Here is a 19226-nt window from a genome sequence, read left to right as displayed (position 1 = left end):
TCCGCCACCAATTTGATTCATCTTCTTCTTGACTAGGTAGTGTTCGACTTGTTGATGTAGAGTGCTTTGACTAATGTGTATGCTCTGCTCCTCTCAAATTATTTTTTACTCCAACGATGTTCAATTGTCTTATGTTAGCGTTGTTTCCGAATACGACGTTGTTGTTGTTTATAATTCCTGATTTGCTAGGCATTGGTAGTGAACTCATCTCCATATTGCATAATGTGGTCCCTGGCAATGCTTCGTTTTGTGCACAACCACTCCCTACGCTTGTGACTATGTAATCCCTTTGTGTTCGATCTCTCCATTTTGCAGTATGGAAGACAGAAGGCAAAAAAACGTAAGGAGGTCGAAGCTGCAGTAGTGATGATCGAGGACATACACAATAATAGAGAGTAGAGCAAGTGCTGACCTTGTCACAGTTGTTACCGTTGTGCGGCAGACCTTTGATCGACGGTGTTGAATGTTTGTTACAAGCGCCGATTCTTCAATAAGGGCGCTAATCGACCCACTATGCATTGGGCGGAAAGTTAAGCTCTGTTTAGCGCCTTATTTTTTGGCGATTTGGGAGTGAGAAGCGATTTGTTCATTATAAGCCAAAGGAGGGTTAGTTTAGCCATGCTAAATTTGTTTTTGAGGCTTCTTCTATTGAACCAAACTGCATAAATTGGGCTTTAATATTTTGTTGGGCTTAACCAAACAACTTACAACTCTGTCCATCAACTCAGGAAAAGCCCGTTATCAACAAATCTTTGATAATTATTGTGGGAGCTACCATCCGCCCACTTAGTACGTTGTGATGTCGTTTCAAGATTGTTGTTTATCTATTTAAGACCTTGATACCATGAGGTTTTTGCACTATAAGGCCTTTATTTAATCAATTTTAAGTGGCAATACATGCCATTATTTATACATTTTGTTTGTTTTGGTGTTTTTACGTATTTTGTGAAAAATGTGCAAAATAAAGCCTACAAAAATAGCAAAACGTCAAAATCTGAAATATGGAGCATTCGAGTCAACCAGCAAACTGCTGGCCCTTAGTGATTTTAAGTTTTAGATAATTCCATATCAACTTGATACTTAACTTGAGGGCAGTGTTGAAAAGAAGATCATTTAGCAAATATCTTTGAATTTTGGTAATCGCACCACTCAACTTGGGGAGGGTTAGAAAAGAAAAATATGTTAACTTCGAATGTAAGAAAAGATATTATCTTGGAGTTTATTCCCAGAAGAGAAACTAAAACGTGCAAAAACGATCTGATAAATTAGAATTAGGATTTCAGAGTAACTTTGAGAATTATTTAATATATCACTTCTTTATCATTACTTGAATTTGAAAACTAAAAAACTAAACTTGCAAAACTTAACATATACACAAAATATTTACAATAGGCGTATATATAGACTACATATGTATTTGTTCTATAGTTTTCATCCTAGTTTTTCCTCTTCTAGAATTCTCTACTATTTTCTTATATATTCTATTTATGCTTAAATATTTCTATTATAAAGTATGTTCAATTTTTAATTACAAAAATCAGGCTTATTGATTATTTGAACACATTCCGTACAATGAAAAAAATAAGAAGACGAAAATACTCTGATGTTCTCTTGCTAATAATACTATCTACACCAAGTATACCAGCCTTTTTGGTTAGAGCAACCAAATATCCCGCTACATAACCCATATTGGACCTAGCTAATTTTCCGGGATCAAAACCAACTTCAACCTTAAGATTACGCGTTAGATCTGTCAGAATGTCACACCGTTCACATTCGTTTGTCAGAATGGCACACCGTTCTTTGGAAATGAATTGGAATTAGAATTCCACAGAATTGAATTATAATTCAATTTCAAAATTATAATTCAATTTCAAATCCTTTGTTCGGCAAAATGATAAATGATAAGAATTTGAATTCAAAAAAATTATGTAGTGTGTTTTTGTGCGTGTGTGTGACGGTATGTGTTATGTGTGGGCAGGTGTATGTATGTATGAGTGTGGGCTGGTGCGTGTGTGTGTGGGCTGCTGTGTGTATGTGCAGGTGTGTGTGATTGTGTACAGGGGTGTGTGTGCGTGCGCGCTCAGAGGTGTGTGTGAAAATCAAATTCCTCTTCTAGAATTCTCTACTATTTTCTTATATATTCTATTTATGCTTAAATATTTCTATTATAAACTATGTTCAATTTTTAATTACAAAAATCAGGCTTATTGATTATTTGAACACATTCCATACAATTGATTATTTGAACACATTTCGTACAATGAAAAAAATAAGAAGACGAAAATACTCTGATGTTCTCTTGCTAATAATACTATCTACACCAAGTATACCAGCCTTTTTGGTTAGAGCAACCAAATATCCCGCTACATAACCCATATTGGACCTAGCTAATTTCCCGGGATCAAAACCAACTTCAACCTTAAGATTACGCGTTAGATCTGTCAGAATGTCACACCGTTCACATTCGTTTGTCAGAATGTCACACCGTTTGATACACGGAATTGGAAATGAATTGGAATTAGAATTCCACGGAATTGAATTATAATCCAATTTCAAAATTATAATTCAATTTCAAATCCTTTGTTCGGCAAAATGATAAATGATAAGAATTTGAATTCAAAAAAATTATGTAGTGTGTTTATGTGCGTGTGTGTGACGGTATGTGTTATGTGTGTGGCAGGTGTATGTATGTGTGAGTGTGGGCTGGTGCTTGTGTGTGTGTGGGCTGCTGTGTGTGACTGCGTACAGGGGTGTGTGTGCGCGCGCGCGCGCAGAGGTGTGTGTGAAAATCAAATTCCTCTTCTAGAATTCTCTATTATTTTCTTATATATTCTATTTATGCTTAAATATTTCTAATATAAACTGTGTTCAATTTTTAATTACAAAAATCAGGCTTATTGATTATTTGAACACATTTCGTACAATGAAAAAAATAAGAAGACGAAAATACTCTGATGTTCTCTTGCTAATAATACTATCTACACCAAGTATACCAGCCTTTTTGGTTAGAGCAACCAAATATCCCGCTACATAACCCATATTGGACCTAGCTAATTTCTCGGGATCAAAACCAACTTCAACCTTAAGATTACGCGTTAGATCTATCAGAATGTCACACCGTTCACATTCGTTTGTCAGAATGTCACACCGTTCGATACACGGAATTAGAAATGAATTGGAATTAGAATTCCACGAAATTGAATTATAATTCAATTTCAAAATTATAATTCAATTTCAAATCCTTTGTTCGGCAAAATGATAAATGATAAGAATTTGAATTCAAAAAAATTATGTAGTGTGTTTATGTGCGTGTGTGTGACGGTATGTGTTATGTGTGTAGGCAGGTGTATGTATGTGTGAGTGTGGGCTGGTGCGGGTGTGTGTGGGCTGCTGTGTGTATGTGCAGGTGTGTGTGACTGTGTACAAGGGGGTGCGTGTGCGCGCGCAGGCGTGCGTGTGCGCGCGCAGGCGTGCGTGTGCGTGTGAAAGTGCAATTTTATTATTACTTGAAATTTCAATTATCTACTTTTCATATGTAATTCAAATTTTGGAATTAGGAGGAATTAGAATTGTAATTCAATTCCAAATTCAAATATTTTGTGGAATCGGACATTTGGATTTAGAATTGGAGCTTTCAATTCCAATTCTGCAAGCCCAATTCCATGATACGGAACAAAGCCTAAAGCAAATTCGCAATGAAACAGACGCCTTGAGGCAGTGTGAAGAGCACCAGGCTTATTGGTTGCTCCAATCACCAGCACATAGCCAAGTGTACTATTAGAACTAACATCATGAAAGCCATCAACTGATCCACTATGCGATACTCTAGTCTACTTCCCCCACTGAACTTATCTTTGCTGAACTCATCAATGAACACAACAGATGGTGCTCTTGTGTATGTTGCGAAGACCAATCTTCCGATCTTTTCTTCTCTACTGCACCTCAACACGATTCAGAAAAGTCAGGGAACAAAATGTTCATTCTTGAGGATTAGTTCTATATGAAACACAACCCTTGCACACACACCTTCACATACCTGCACACACACAAAACACACCCTTGCACACACACACCTGCCCACACACGCACATGCACACATTGCATAATTTCTTTGAATTCAACTTTATATCAATTATATGAATTTACGGAACTAAGGATTTAGAGTTAAATTATACGTAATTATTTTTTAAATTTTCGAGGGGGAGGGTTGTAACTTGACACTTGTAAGCCAAAGTGACAAGTAATTACCATGATTGAAACATTACTTAAACCTTAATATTTTAGTGAATCACATTCGCAATTATTATAAGAAAATAAAAATAGTAACACCTCGGAGATGGCATTGAATAATCTTAGAAAAGATAGTAACACCTACATCATCCGAAGTTATTTGGGTAATACTATATTTTATTTTGGATTATCTCAACTTAGTTGAGTAATTTCCATTTATAGTTAAAAACAAATTATTTAATCAAATTTATTTTATTCTCTCTTCTATTTAATCTCTTTAATCTCTCATATTCTCTTATTTTCTCTTCCTTTAATCCACTAAACACAACTTTCTTGAATCACGTGCCAAAAAGAAATACACAAAGTAATAAGTGATGCAGGGTATTTGAATGAGTGATGATAAACAACAAATTTTGTACAACCAAATAAAGTTATATTAGTAATTTAATGTATTAATTATATATTATTAAAATAATAAATGTAAGTTACTGGACAAGTTAAAAAGACTTGATTAGCCTTCAGCCTCATTTTCATTTTTTGTATATTTGAATTGACTCTCTAGTTTCAATTTTCAATTTTCAATTAAAGGTATGCATTAATTACATTTTATGGTTTCAAAAAAGAAAAAAGTTATACACAAATCATTAACATATGACCATTATGCACGTTCCATGTATTGTATATACGCTCATATGTTCTAATTAAACGCATAAAATTAGTTATTTAGTTGTAAATCAGTTTTTGGTTGTATTTATTGTATTTGAATTTTTCTTCTAGCCTCTAGGTGATATGCATGACTGTTTCCTTTGGGAGTTGTAAATCAAAAATTGTTATAGCAGTCAGCAAACAAATGGGCCAAGTCACAAGTGAGATACACGTTCAAGTTTAAAAAATAGAACACCCATTGCAGGTGGGATTTTAAAAAATATCACAAAATCCTACTCCTATCTTTTACCAATTCATATATAAGTTTATATATACTCCTATACAGTTTGCGTTCAATAGCAAAAGAATACATTGATAAAAGAAGAAGTAGAAAACATTAGAGGTGGATTGAAAAGACGAAGTAGTAGAAGAAAATAGAGGTGAATCCATTTCAATCTTCATTGAAACATGAGGTCTTCTGTTCAATTTTTAATGCAGTCTATGTAAACTTTTGCACTACATTTGTTCTGTTTCTTTTGTACTATTAGATTTATGTATTTTAGTCTTTAATTGTTATTTGTGTTGATTCATAATACTACATCTTATTTTTCAGTCCTAAAACTGAATCTTGAAAATATTTTATTAGAATTAAATTTTGACTACATCACTTCCATTGCTTTTGTAATATGGAGTATTTATGTATTTTAATGATATTTTAATAATTACATCGTTATTGAATTAATTTTACTAGACATTTGAATTAATTTTGCGTGTATGTTCCTGAGTAACAAATTATTTGGAATTGAATTTTAATCTTCAAATTCAATTCCGTGGAATTTTAATTCCAAACGGACCCTTAGTGGTTTGTGACGTCCCCTTTGCTTGCACTTCATTATACTATTGGAATGAGTTAACTTTTGAAGCCTATTTAGGAGTGGATTTTCAGTATGGATATCAAAAAAATTGAAGCAACTTAATCTATATGTTGATTTTTAATTAAAAAATGAGATCCTTGTTGATTGTTTGATTTGCTCTGACTTGCAAAAGAGGCTTAAACTCTAATCTAACTCGAGCTCTACTTCCGATTTCTTCTCTTTGACAAGTGAAATAACGCCTTAATATTGGAGAAGATCTAGTCCGAGAATTTGGCCAGCATCAAATGGAAGGTCACATGTATGAAAATCTGTTAGAAGTCGACGAAGGCAAGACAGAGCCTTCGTCGTATGTGACAAATAAGAGCATCCACAGTGGGACGGATGTCCCGGCGGACATCCCGACAGACTTCCTAAAAACACCTTTGGTCACGTCATAAGGACGTCCCGGCGGACATCCACAATAAGAATAATTCACAAATTCACCAAATTAAACAATTTACGGAATTAAAATTTCGACACGAATACGGAGAAAATGTAACCACTTTATTTAAAACAAAAAACATACATAATTATTAAAAAAATACATAGTTAAAAAAACAACCTCAAGCTTCGACAAATGCGGCCTCCGTCTCACTCCTCGTCGTCCCCGCCGCCAGTCCCGTCGTGCCCGTGGCCAGTCCCGGCGTCACTCACGGGCAGGGATGGCATCCCCAAATTGTACCGCATACTGCCGATGACATCCTTCAGCATCAACTTGTATAAGGGGTCAGTCGCTGCATACCACTTCTCCATGGTGTGTATCAGGGTCTCATGCTGCTGTATGCGGGCGAGTGAGGGGAGCTCGGGATCGATCTGGGAAGGAGCTGCCGATTGAACCTCGGGGGACCAGTTGGCGCTTCCCCTAGCCATCCACATCGCGGTCTTTTGCCCAACCGGGCGACAGCGGCAGGAAGACGATTGAGGGGTAGAGAACTTTGTCTCGCCGTCAGGGAGTTCGTGGGAACCGGCACTGGTGTTGTACTCCCCGGAGGCGTTGATCTTCGTCCGCTTCGGCCAGCCAGCTTCAACAACCGAACTAGACTTGGCGGAAGTCTGCACCACAAGATAGATCTCCCAATATTTGAATTCTCCGAAACTCAATTCACTGTCAGGGAACTGCTGGTGAGACAGAAGCTTCACATCATCGGCGGACATGCCTCTGGTTGACGTGCGAAGGTTGTTTTGGTAGATGCCGGCAAATCGGCTGAGCTGCCTCCTCAGCCGCTCCCACTGTTTCCGGCATTGCTCTCCATCGTGAGGCTTCTCACCTGGCGGTTTGAATTGGAGGTAGCTTTGGCTAATGCGCCACCACATTCTGTCGATATGCTGGTTAGCCCCGACGTAGGGATCCTCAACTACACTGATTCAGGCCTTCGTCAGCGCGACGCACTCCCCTATGCTCCAGATGGTCCTCTTTCTCTCGCCGGCTTCCTCCCCCTTCTCCTCGGCCCCCGCCCCACCCTCGTTCCCCTAACGCGAGGACGAGGTAGTGCCATTGCCCTTACCCTTCCCTCTCCCTTGCTTCCGCATCCTCCCTGCCGCCGATGGCATCTCAGTCTAACAGGAGATAGCCCCAACTCCTCAAAAGAGAAAGTCTCAATGCCGGTGAACTGAGTCTCCAGAGGAGTACTCTGGGGGGAATAATTAGACAATAAATCCATGTAGGGGCGATAGACATTGTCCCCAGGTGATTGGGGGACCCCCTGTCTGCTCCCCCGGCAGCAATAGGCATGCCCTGCATCATTCCGGGCATTGGAGCATCATCCCCGTCATCGCGGCACTCATCCCGGGCATTTTGGCATCATCCCACCCATCCCTGCACAACAAGGAAGTACATATTGTAGTACCCGGGCATCATCCCCGCCATTTGGGGTTGGGGCATTATCGGCGCCATTCTGGGCATCATCCCAGACATCGGTGCACTTCCGTCGGCATTTCCCCCAACTCTAACGGGAATAGTCGGCGTTTGTGACTCGCTCGTGGCGGGGGAATCACTATCGTGGTGCTCCATTTATCTTCGAAAGAAATGAAAGTAGAGAGAGATAAACTCGTTAAAACAAGTGGTGCGAATGAAACGAAGTTCAACGAGCCGTATATTATAGAGTTTTTTTTTTCTTTTTTAAAAAATATTAAAAATCGGGACGTCTGCCGGATCGTCCGTCGTGGCACCGCAATGGCGGACGTCGTCGGAAAGCCGCGGAACTCCGGTGTCCGCTCGCGTCCGTCGGGTTTACGTCTAATGGCGCGCGGACGTCCAGCACACCGGGACGCCCGCCGCTGCGGATGCTCTAAGATATGGAGTGAGACCAAGAAAATGTGGATTGTTGCTGGTCCAGCAATCTTAGTACCCTTTTCAACATTTGGAATAATTGTAATCAGCCAAGCTTTTATTGGCCAAATAGATTCCACAGAGCTCGCTGCGTATGCCCTCGTATACACCGTCATCTTCAGATTAGTCCTTGGCCTACAGGCAGGCACACACCCTTTAGTCATATCCAAATTTTGCAAACAATGTGTGGAGAAATCATCTGATTTTGCTTATAATTAACATGGATTATGCAGTTTGGCAGCGTTTGGCGTATATCTCCAGCAGTCGTGCATTATATCGCTCGTTGTCACAGCCCTGATGACACCGCTGTTCGTATTTGCTGCTCCAATTCTGAAGGCATTAGGCCAGGATCACAGCATTGCGGATATGGCAGGAAAGTATGCTCCTTGGTTTGTGGCTGTTGCGTTTCTGTACACTGTGATGTACAGCTGCAACGCGTTTCTGCAGTCGCAGAGCAAGAACTTTGTTGTCTCATTCTATGCAGTGCTCTAGCTGGTAGTGCACGTCTTCCTCTCGTGGCTTCTGTGTGTGAAGTTGAGGTACGGTGTTATTGGTGTCATGGTATCTACTGTTATGGCCTTTATTATTCCGAATGTAGGCCAGATCGTTTACATCATGCGCGGGGGTTGCCAAGAAACGTGGAGAGGCTTCACAGCCTCAGCGTTCAAGGATCTTGGACAGACAACCAGGCTTGTTATTTCATCTGGTGTGATGATCTGGTTAGATCGCTTCGCTATATATCCTAACATATTTGGATGAATACTAATTTGTTGCTTCGTTTTTGTATCGGTAGCCTTGAATTCTGTTACAGCACGATACTAACTCCTCTGGCCGGAAACATGGGAAATGCAGAGGTCACGATTGATGCTCTTTCTATCTGGTATGGTTTCTGTTAGCCTCTCGTGTTTGTTAGTTCCATCTTTGCGCTTTCTATTGACATGTTCGTGCAGCCTTAACATCAGCGGATGGGCTATGATGGTATCGGTCGGTTTTATGGCATCAACAAGGTAGTACTATTTCTAGCCCTGGACAAGAGTAATTGTTTCTTTTTATTTTCCAAACTTACCATGTATGTCATGCTTTTCAAGCGTGCGTGTCTCGAACGAGCTGGGAAGGAGGGATGCTAAGGCGGAAAAGTTGTCGATTATGGTGGCAGTTGGGACATCATTCTCAATTGGATTGGTGTTGTGTGTGTTTTTCGTGGTGTTTAGGGAGAATGCAGCTTACTTGTTCACCAACGATGAGGAAGTGGCCAAGGCCGTTGCTCGTCTGTCTCCACTTCTTGTGCTTTTACTGCTCTTGAACAGCGTTCAGCCCGTTCTATCAGGCGAGCCATCTCTGCTAAGCAAGCAAATACAGATGATAAAACCAGTGGCTTTATATAACAGAAGAGAAGATAATTTGTTGTGTAGGTTTTGCCAATGGAACAGGGCAGCAAGGCATAGTGGCGTATGTGAATCTAGCTTCATATTACTTGATTGGGTTACCTTTAGGAATCCTTCTAGGCTATGTCTTCAACCTAGAAGCTGAGGTGAGTTTCTTGGAATTGAAAAATGAATATGTGAAGAGTATTTGGAGTCATTTAGTTCAAGGATAGGTTTGTACAGTACACCGTACCGAAAATACAGAATGAGTAAAAAATCATACTTTTATCTTGCCGAATCTTTGGTATACCGAAATTTTGGTGATAGCCAATTTCAATACCGTTACCGTATCATCTTTTCAGTATTTTGTACAGAAATTCGGTATATCAGACTTTTACGGCATGTTGGATTTCAGTACGCCATACTAAAATACTGTTATACCAAAAGTATACTCTTGAATATTTAAGTGATGGAATCTTTAATACTATATATGTGTATTTTATTTATATATATCCGTATTTGTTACATATTGTACATGCAAAATATATTATATATTCAACATATATTTTCTAATATATACCAAAATTTTCGTGCATAAAATTGATTCTGTTATCGCATAGAATCTTATGGTATGGTACGGTACCATTCCAAAAATTTACTCCCTCCCTTCTGTTATCACAATAATTATCACTCTTTTCAATTTTGGTCCGTCCCACAATAGTTGTCACACTTCATTTTTACCATAAATGGTAAGTAAGTCTCACATTCCACTAACTCACTTCACTCACATTTTATTCTAAAATCAATATAAAAAAGTGGGTCTCACATTCCACTAACTTTTCCAACCAACTTTTCTGTACATTTCTTAAAACTCATGTTCACAATAAGAGTGACAATTATTGTGGAACGGAGGGAATAGTTTTTTTTGGTAAGTATATATTTTTGATATAATAATGTGTGATATTTCAGTATTTTTGGTAGCTTAGATGTTACGCAAAATGATGTGATTATATCAGATAAATCATCTCAGCAAAATGATGTGATAACTTAGACCATCCACAATAGGCGCCCAGCGACCGCCCAGCCGAGCGCCGGCGCTGGGCGGTCTATTGCAGCCGCCCAGCGGCTGAGTGGAGAGAGAAACCGCGCAGCGCTGGGCGGTCCGTTCGGCGCTATTGCAGCGCCCGGATCGCCCAGCGCACCGCCTAGCGCGAAAATTAATTTTTTTTTTTCCGAAACACTATATATACGCGCTTTGCTCGTCATTTTCATTCGCACCACTTGTTTTAACGACGACGGAGACGAGGAGTGAATTGTCACTCTTTTTTATTAATGTATTTTTTTTTTAAATTAATGTACTTTTTTTAAATTATTGTACTTTTTTAAATTTTAATAGTATTATTAAACTTTTCCCGTATATGTCTCGTAAATTAAATTCCGTATATTGTGTGATTGTTAATTATGTCATTTTATATAATTGTTATTAGTAATGTGGCTATTGATGTGGCTGGGCTATTTATGATGTGGCTAGGCTATGGCTGGGCTATTTATGATGTGGCAGGAGGATTTTTAGTGCTGATGATGCGGCAGTGGCTAGGCTATGGCTGGGCTATTGCTGGGCTATTGCTGGGCTATTCCTATTATGGATGGCCTTATAGATCCGACTAGATAGTGAGCAATTGACTATTATACCCACTCCTCTCTCCCTCACTCCCACTCCCACTCCCACTCGTCAGCTTCCTCCTCAATTTGGCTTTACTACTTTTGCCTCTCTCTAGTCTCTCCCTCCCTCTTCACCTCCCCCAATTCTCTCTCTCTCCTTCACCACTTCACCCTTCTCAAGATATTTACCGGACGAAAACGAAAAGTACAGTGATTGTGGTGTAAGTTCCATGGCCGCCGTCTCTGCACTGCAATTTTTTGACCTTTTAGGCCAATTTTGGTTGCTGGGTAGTGGGGATTGGGCGATGAAGATGATAATCCGAGCCTCGTCTTGGTTATGGTTTTGATTTTGATTTTGATTTATGAGCTAGGGTTTTGATTTGGGGATTTTGTAGCCGGGAAGTTTCTCTTCGTGTGTGAGTTAATTAGGATTTCAATTTTGGCCGTTGGTGGTTGTGGGCAGACGGTAGTGGTGCTTTTCCATGGTCGTCACCACCCCATGGCCGCCATCGCTACCGTTTCCGGCGAAACATTGTGTCAATTATTGTTAATAAATTTTTTAGATTTAATTTAGTGATTAAAGTTTACTTAGTAATTAATGAATTAAATATTTGAAACATGTAGTAATATAAATTCACGAAGAGTAAATTGGGTCTAATTTACTGTATAAAATATTAAATTAATTAATATATGTATAATATCTTAATTATGCTTATAAGGGTAAAATTGTAATTACAGATCTAATCTATAAATTTATCTTATTTTTATCTAATCAGCCAAACAACAAAATTAAAATTTTATTAAAAAATTATTCTGATTCTTATCATAAAGCTCGTCTACTTTAATTATCTTGTGTTATCTTAACCTACCTACCAAACAAGCACTTATGTGTTTGTAGGGCGTGTGGATAGGGATCATAAGTGGAACTGCTGTCCAAACTGCGATACTTGTTTTGATGACTTGCATGGCCGACTTGAATAAACAGATACTCATCAATTTCATTTTCCCTATATTATTTTCATGTAACATATCTTCGTTGCAGATTTTCCTAGCTCAGAAACGGATCTGCCCTCCTGCGGAAGACGAGACTACACACTATTCCACCAATAACGGAAAACGATGACTTCATGACTATACAAAATTAAATTTATAATAACAGCATTTATTCGGATCAAGTTAAATTGAATGTTTGGATGGAATAAAATTAATTTTACTTTTTTATTGAATAATATTCTTCGAGTGCTCACTTCATTTCAAATACCAGCATCAGGAAAATTATATTAAGAGCATTTATTTTGTGCCTAATATCGCACTTTTCTTTCTATTATTTATTAAATATTAAAAAATAAAAGTTAAATACAAACACATTTTCTTTCTATTCTTTATTATATTAATATCGCATAATAGTTTTATTAGTATGAGATATTGGTGGTGCCTAACGATTTTTTTAAAAATATTTATCTTTTTTCATGAACTTTGAATCATTTTTCCAATAGTAACCTCATGTTATGTGAAGTAATAATATTTATTTATTATTAACATTCAATCAGAATTAAGCATCACAATGAGCCGTTAAGTTGTGTATTTAATAGCCGTTACACCAATATTTTTCCACTTCTTCACTCTCTCGGCCGCTCCTCCACCAGTCAGCGGCACCGCCCAATCATCACCCATTTCTTACAAAATATGGCAGATTCTATTCATTACTTAACTAAGTTTGGTAAGATTCACGATCTCCCGAATTTACCGGATCTTGCCCAAACTATGTACATATCCATTTAAATTATTAATATACTACTACTATATTAATTCGAGTAGATACAAATAGATATAGGTTTTATGTTTATTTTTTGTTCTAATATAATACTACTATACGTTATGGTAATGTTACATGTATCACTATGAAATCATAATAATCATTACTTTTATTTGTAGTTGTTGTAAAATAAAACTATTATGCTTTGAAGTTGGAGAAAATTATTATTCATAATAATGAATTATATAATCATAATAACTAATTATTAATTTAAACAAAAATTAAGAGTTAGAAATAGTTGTAACTCATAATTTACTACTACTACAATTTACCCTAATTAACAAAATTCCAAAATAATTTACACGTGAATAGATAATTCACAAATACTCATAGTGAGAATCGATCCTTATTCATTCTTGCAAGGCCTCACACTTGTGCATGAGAGATGTTGCAACTACACGGTAGTAGTGAGAATCGATCCTTATCCATTCTTTCAACTGTGCCCCTCCACCAACTGCGCTGCATATTTTTTAATTGGATTAAGAGGCATTTTTCTGCTGCATTGTGTTGTAATTTTCCAAAATATCTAGACTATAATATTAAACCCTAAGTCAGAGATTCTATTCTTTAATATAAAAGGATACATAAAAACAAACATTTACTTTTCTCTAAAAATCATCTCTCACCTACCTCATGCACGTGATATTGTTGTAATTGAACTTATAAATTCAACAATAATCAACTAAATATAACAAGGGGCTTTTTTTATATATATTAAAGACTAAATAAGAACTCCATAAACGTTACAGAGGCAGAAAAAATTTATACTCCTAGCATTACTCCTTAAATGCAACGACTTTTTAGGTGAAAAAGTTGAACTAGTACAACCCCTTATAGTGTCCACAATGGTGGCCCTTGAAGGCCATCAATGGCCCGGCCACCATTCGTGGCTCTCTTATGGCCTTCACAATGGTAAAGGCTACGAAATGTATAAAAATAATAGGGCCACGAAATGTGGCTCTCTTCAAAAAATAAAATTAATTTGTTTGCTTTTGTAATAATATTTTTTAATTTATGTCTAATAAATTTTATTAGTCTTTAAATTTATGATATTTATAAATTTAATTAAAATAAAATAATTTGGATTGTAAACAAAAAAAATTCACAACCTAAAAAAAATGTAACAATAATTTCGTTGTATTATATTAAAATAAGAAAATTATACAGCGAAAGTGATCTAGTTTAAAAACACTGGAGGAAACTCAAATCACTCTACAACGCTACTTCTACGGTTCCAGACCTCTTCAATCATATCAGCCTGCAGTGATGAATGCGATATTTGGCTCCGCATGTCGGTGTACCGCTGGATCAAGTATTCATTACTACGTTGTACACCCATCTGCAGGGGCTCCATGGCAGTACCCGAGCTCGAACTAGCACCATCTTCCGGTGTCCACCGCTCTGGGAGTGTATATTTATAAAGTAATGGAGTTGGAAAAATGGAAATGGGAGTGTATATTTATAAAGTAATTTTCGAAACTGTAAAAAAAAAAAATTCCCGCGGCCCGCTGCAGTGGAGGGCCGCGGCTCCCACAGCTCAGCCGCGTGAAGGCCGCTGCCGCGGCTCACCCTCGGCTCCCGGCCCTGCGCCCCGGCTCTCGGCTCTGTGCAATGGGGGCCGCGCACCGAGCCGCGGGCCACGGCTCCCCCATTGTGGACACTCTTAACATAATGTATGGAATTAGGCATGCACAAGGGTCGGAACCCGCCGGTTCCGGGCCCGAACCGGCGGGTCAAGGGTCGGAAAATTCGCGAACCTGAACCGGCCCGCCTAGCTCCCGGCGGTTCCGGTTCAGGTTCAAAAAAACCGGCGGGTTACGCGCCGGTTCAAAACCGGCGGTTTTCGGCTCGAACCGCCGGTTCCGGGCCGGTTCGGCGGTTCGACGATTTTTGTTTTTTTTTTTTTTTTTTTTCATTTTTTAACTTTTCAATTTTAATCAAATTACATTACACTTTTCAAGTTTGCTTTTGTATGCAATGTGAGAAAATAAAATTGAAAAAAAATACGGCTAAAGTTGCAATTTTATTGAAATTGCATGTTTACAAATTACACGTTACAAGTTACAACAATTACAAATTGAAAACATATGGCGGTCTTGAAGTCTTAAACAAAATTTAAATACAAATGAGACTACTAGTGAAGAACTAATTACAAATGACAAGAAACGACGTTGAAGTTCTTAAACGTATAAGTGTATTATATTTATACTCTTAACCGGCGAAGAAGATCTTTCTACATAACTAAATTAAGGACACCTTTAGCAATTCAACTTTAAATGTTGAGTTTCGTCTAACAATCAACAATTATAGTAGAATTGTCAAAAGTTTCCCTCATTTAGCCGTATAGAGAAATATACTTCATCGACTAGAGTATATACAAATACAATTATGTAATTGTATTTGCATATTTTTAAAGTAGGAATTAATGGGAAAAAAAGAAATAAAAGAAAAAGGACTTGAGCTCAACGTAAATTAAAAATTTAAGTTGAGGTGCCTACGTATCCCAATTGCTCATTTGCATTAGGGAATCAAAGTCCACGTAGTTCTCTTACCTTACTTACCTATTTGGCTTGGCCGGCGGCGGTTGACGGTTGGCCTAATCTTCATCCCCGGTGAATTCATCTTGTGATCCCTCTTGACGATCATTCCAATCATTTTCTTGTTCTCGGACGTCAGCTTTGGCCCAATCATCAAGTAACATCACGGCTTCCATATTTTTCGCCGAGAGCTTACTTCTTGATTCATCCAAAACGCGCGAGCCAACACTAAAAGCGGACTCGACGGCGACGGTGGAAGCCGGAACAGAAAAAATCTCCTTGGCCATTGAAGCAAGGATGGGAAAATCTTTCTCGTGGGTTCCCCACCAATCGAGGACGTCGATTTGGGCGGGAGGAGTAGGATGGGAAAATTTACCGCCTGAACCGGCGGTTCAACCTCAAAACCGGCGGTTTTTCCACAAAACCGGCGGGTTGGTCCACGGTTTTCCGACACAAACCGCCGGTTTCTGACCTCACCTAGCACCCTACGCCTGAAAAGCTTCCGGAACCGGCGGAAACCGGTCGGAACCGCCGGTTCAAACCGGCGGTTTTCGTCCAAAACCGGCGGTTTTCGCCTAAAACCGGCGAACCGCCGGTTCATACCAATCCCTACTTTGAACCCCTACGAACCCCTACGAACCCTAGCCGGTCGACCCTTTGAACCGGCGGTTCGAACCGCCGAACCGCCGGTTTTGAACCGCCGGTTCAGGTTCAATATATTGCCGAACCTGAACCGGCCCTTCCGACCCTTCGACCCTTCTGCCGGTTCAACCCGCCGGTTCCGGGCCCGGTTCCGGTTCATGAACCGGCGGGCCCGAACCGGCGGTTAACCGGCGGGCCGGGCCGGATTGTGCATGCCTATATGGAATTGATATGCACGTTGCCGCCATGATGCCACCCAAGAATTCGTGCTTCCTTGTATTTTATTTATCAATCAGTGGTCTCTCTCTCTGTCTCTGTTCGTGTGTGGGAGAGACATAGTTTAAGCTTGTTTGGGAGCTCAAGAAGCAATTCGTCGCATTATCCTCTTGCGTAAGCCTTCACATTCCCCATGGCTATAATTGCGTGTGTCGGTGTGTGTAGTGTGTTTATTTTTTTCATGTGTCATCGCCTCCAGATCTGCTTCAAGCTCTCCTTTGTGTTTTCTGCTTACCGATTGTTCTCCTTTTGCAATAATTTTTCGAATTTCTGTACTAAACCTCAACCAAGTAATGAAGTTAGCAACTTCCGTTTGATTTCTGCATTTTCATACCTTAATCTATCTGGGTTTCTTGTAAATTTATATTTAGAACAGAAGAAATTAGAGACTGGCCTAGACATTCAGAAAGTTGAGATCTTGGAAATAAATTTACCAGATTTGGTATATTATTGTGTTTCCCCCAAAAAGTTGTTACAATTTCTGCTGAATCTCTAGGTCAGTGTTTAATCATGTTTCAGCTGAACTCATAAATTTATCAGATTTGTAGTATCTTTTGTTGGAATATTGTTTATATAAGGAATCCACGAAGTGCAGTAACTGTATTTCCATATACTCATGTTAGAATACTAAGAGGATTTGGCTGCTTGTTGGTGGTGGAAAATGTGCAGAGGCATGGATAATGGCATTCATGATAAGCTGCTGAGGTCAGAAGGGAAGGAGGTTGGTGATTTGAAAGAAAGAGTCTACGACGAGTCGAAGAAGATATGGAGGATAGCTCTTCCTGGCATAGTTGCCAGAGTTGCAGCATTTGGTGCCTTGATTGTCACTCAATCCTTCATCGGCCACATTAGCTCTGTTGATCTTGCTGCTTACGCGCTTGTTCAGACGCTCACAGTTCGTTTCGCCAATGGAATTCTGGTAATTTTTCTCATCATAGTCTCAGATATTATGGAAATGTGAAGTAAATGCATCATCATCCTCTGTATCCAGATTGGAATGTCGAGTGCAACCGAGACTCTCTGTGGACAAGCATACGGGGCGAAACAGTACCACATGATGGGGATTTACCTGCAAAGATCATGGATTGTGAACTTGATAATCTGCACCCTCTTGATGCCTCTGTTCATCTTCGGAGGGGCCATATTCCATCTGCTAGGCGAAGAATCTGACATTGCATCTGCAGCGGGGTACATCTCGTGGTGGTTCATCCCCATGGTGTACAACTTCGTCTTCACTCTGACGATCCAGATGTATCTGCAAGCGCAGCAGAAGAACATCGTGGTTGCTTGGATATCCATTGTGCAGTTCATCGTGCATGTGCTGCTCTCATGGCTATTCGTGTACCATCTCAACTTGGGGATTCCTGGCGCCATGACCGCCCTCAACATATCGTCATTGTTGGTGAGCTTTGTTGAGCTCGCGTATATCCTAGGAGGCTGGTGCCCTGAGACGTGGACGGGGTTCAGCAGCGCTGCTTTCAAGGATTTGTTGCCCGTGATCAAGCTCTCGATCTCCTCTGGTGTCATGGTTTGGTATATCTCTCGTTACTCATTAACATGGCTTCTGCATCTTCAAGTAATTCTCCAAATCTGAATGTCTTATGCAGCTTGGAATTGTGGTACAATTCGATACTGGTGTTGTTGGCCGGGTACATGCACAATGCTGAGGTTGCCATATCCGCATTTTCCATTTGGTAAGCATTGCGTTGTGTTGTTCATTTTCATCTCGTCCTGATAAAGATGATGACAAATTGAGTCATTTGCAGCCTCAATATCAACGGATGGGAGTTCATGCTTTGCCTCGGATTTCTTGGCGCTGCATGGTATGTCGAATTTTCTTGATCTTGAGCTCTGTGTTTTTAGTTTTTCTTGACTCGTGGAAACTATGTAGTGTGCGGATCGCAAATGAACTGGGACGAGGAGATGTTAACGCAACTAAGTTCTCTATCAAAGTCCTTCTATCCACTTCCGTGTTGATTGGGGTGGTCTGCACCATCCCCTGCTTGGCCTTCGGGCACAACCTGGGATACTTGTTCACCAACGACGAGGCAGTCGTGAAGGCTGTTGCAAATCTGTCTCATCTTCTCGCCATCTCGGTGCTGCTCAACAGTATCTATCCGGTGCTCTCAGGTGTGTCTGTTGGGGCAGGGCTGCAAGGAACGGTTGCGATTATCAACCTGTGCTGCTATTATATAGTTGGAATTCCGATTGGGGCTCTACTGGGATACATTGCAGGTCTACAAGTTGAGGTAAAAACCGGAATGCGTTACCAGCATCTTCCATTGGTTTCGGGTACGTTGTACTGTGTGACTGACATTGTGATTGTTGACATGTGCAGGGAATATGGATCGGAATGATCATTGGAATTCTAGTACAGACGCTGGCGCTGAGCTACATGGCTTTTAAAACCGACTGGGACCTTCAGGTGAAGCTAGCCGCTGAACGGCTGCAGCGTTGGGCCCTCAAGTCACCGGATAAAAACGACAGCGCTTGAAGAGATGTTTGTATCTACAGATTTTTTAGGCTGCTATAGAATTTTGTTGTGTTACCTGACTACATCAAATCAAATGCAATGCAATGCAATTTCATGCCACCTTTTTGCTCATCTATATATGCTTAGGGCGTGTTCGATGTCTGCTAATTGGGCATATTTGAGGTGAAAACATGGCATTAATGTCGTTTCGGTGTTCCCCATTCAATACTGCATGGCCCTCAATAAACATGGCATTATTGTTTGCCCTACATTTAACAAAACGCATGCCAAAATGGCCATGTCAAATAGACTAACTAGTGTCTAGTAGTACTCCC

The 19226-nt window shown here is 39.7% G+C and overlaps 1 protein-coding gene across 1 annotated transcript; it reads left to right on the top strand.

Moving 5' to 3' along the window:
* The first annotated feature begins 16413 nt into the window (after positions 1–16413).
* Positions 16414–19023, top strand: LOC121806975 (protein DETOXIFICATION 25-like). Its single transcript, XM_042207158.1, has 7 exons — positions 16414–16532; positions 17088–17337; positions 17410–17951; positions 18026–18112; positions 18185–18241; positions 18310–18667; positions 18757–19023. Exons 2-7 carry the CDS (start codon positions 17092–17094, stop codon positions 18910–18912), a joined length of 1446 nt encoding a protein of 481 aa, XP_042063092.1. The 5' UTR covers positions 16414–16532; positions 17088–17091; the 3' UTR covers positions 18913–19023.
* The last annotated feature ends 203 nt before the right edge of the window (positions 19024–19226 follow it).

The sequence above is a fragment of the Salvia splendens genome, chromosome 6, assembly GCF_004379255.2.
Source record: "Salvia splendens isolate huo1 chromosome 6, SspV2, whole genome shotgun sequence".
In the NCBI taxonomy this organism is placed as follows: Eukaryota; Viridiplantae; Streptophyta; class Magnoliopsida; order Lamiales; family Lamiaceae; genus Salvia; species Salvia splendens.
This window is presented reverse-complemented; position numbering and strand designations above follow the sequence as displayed.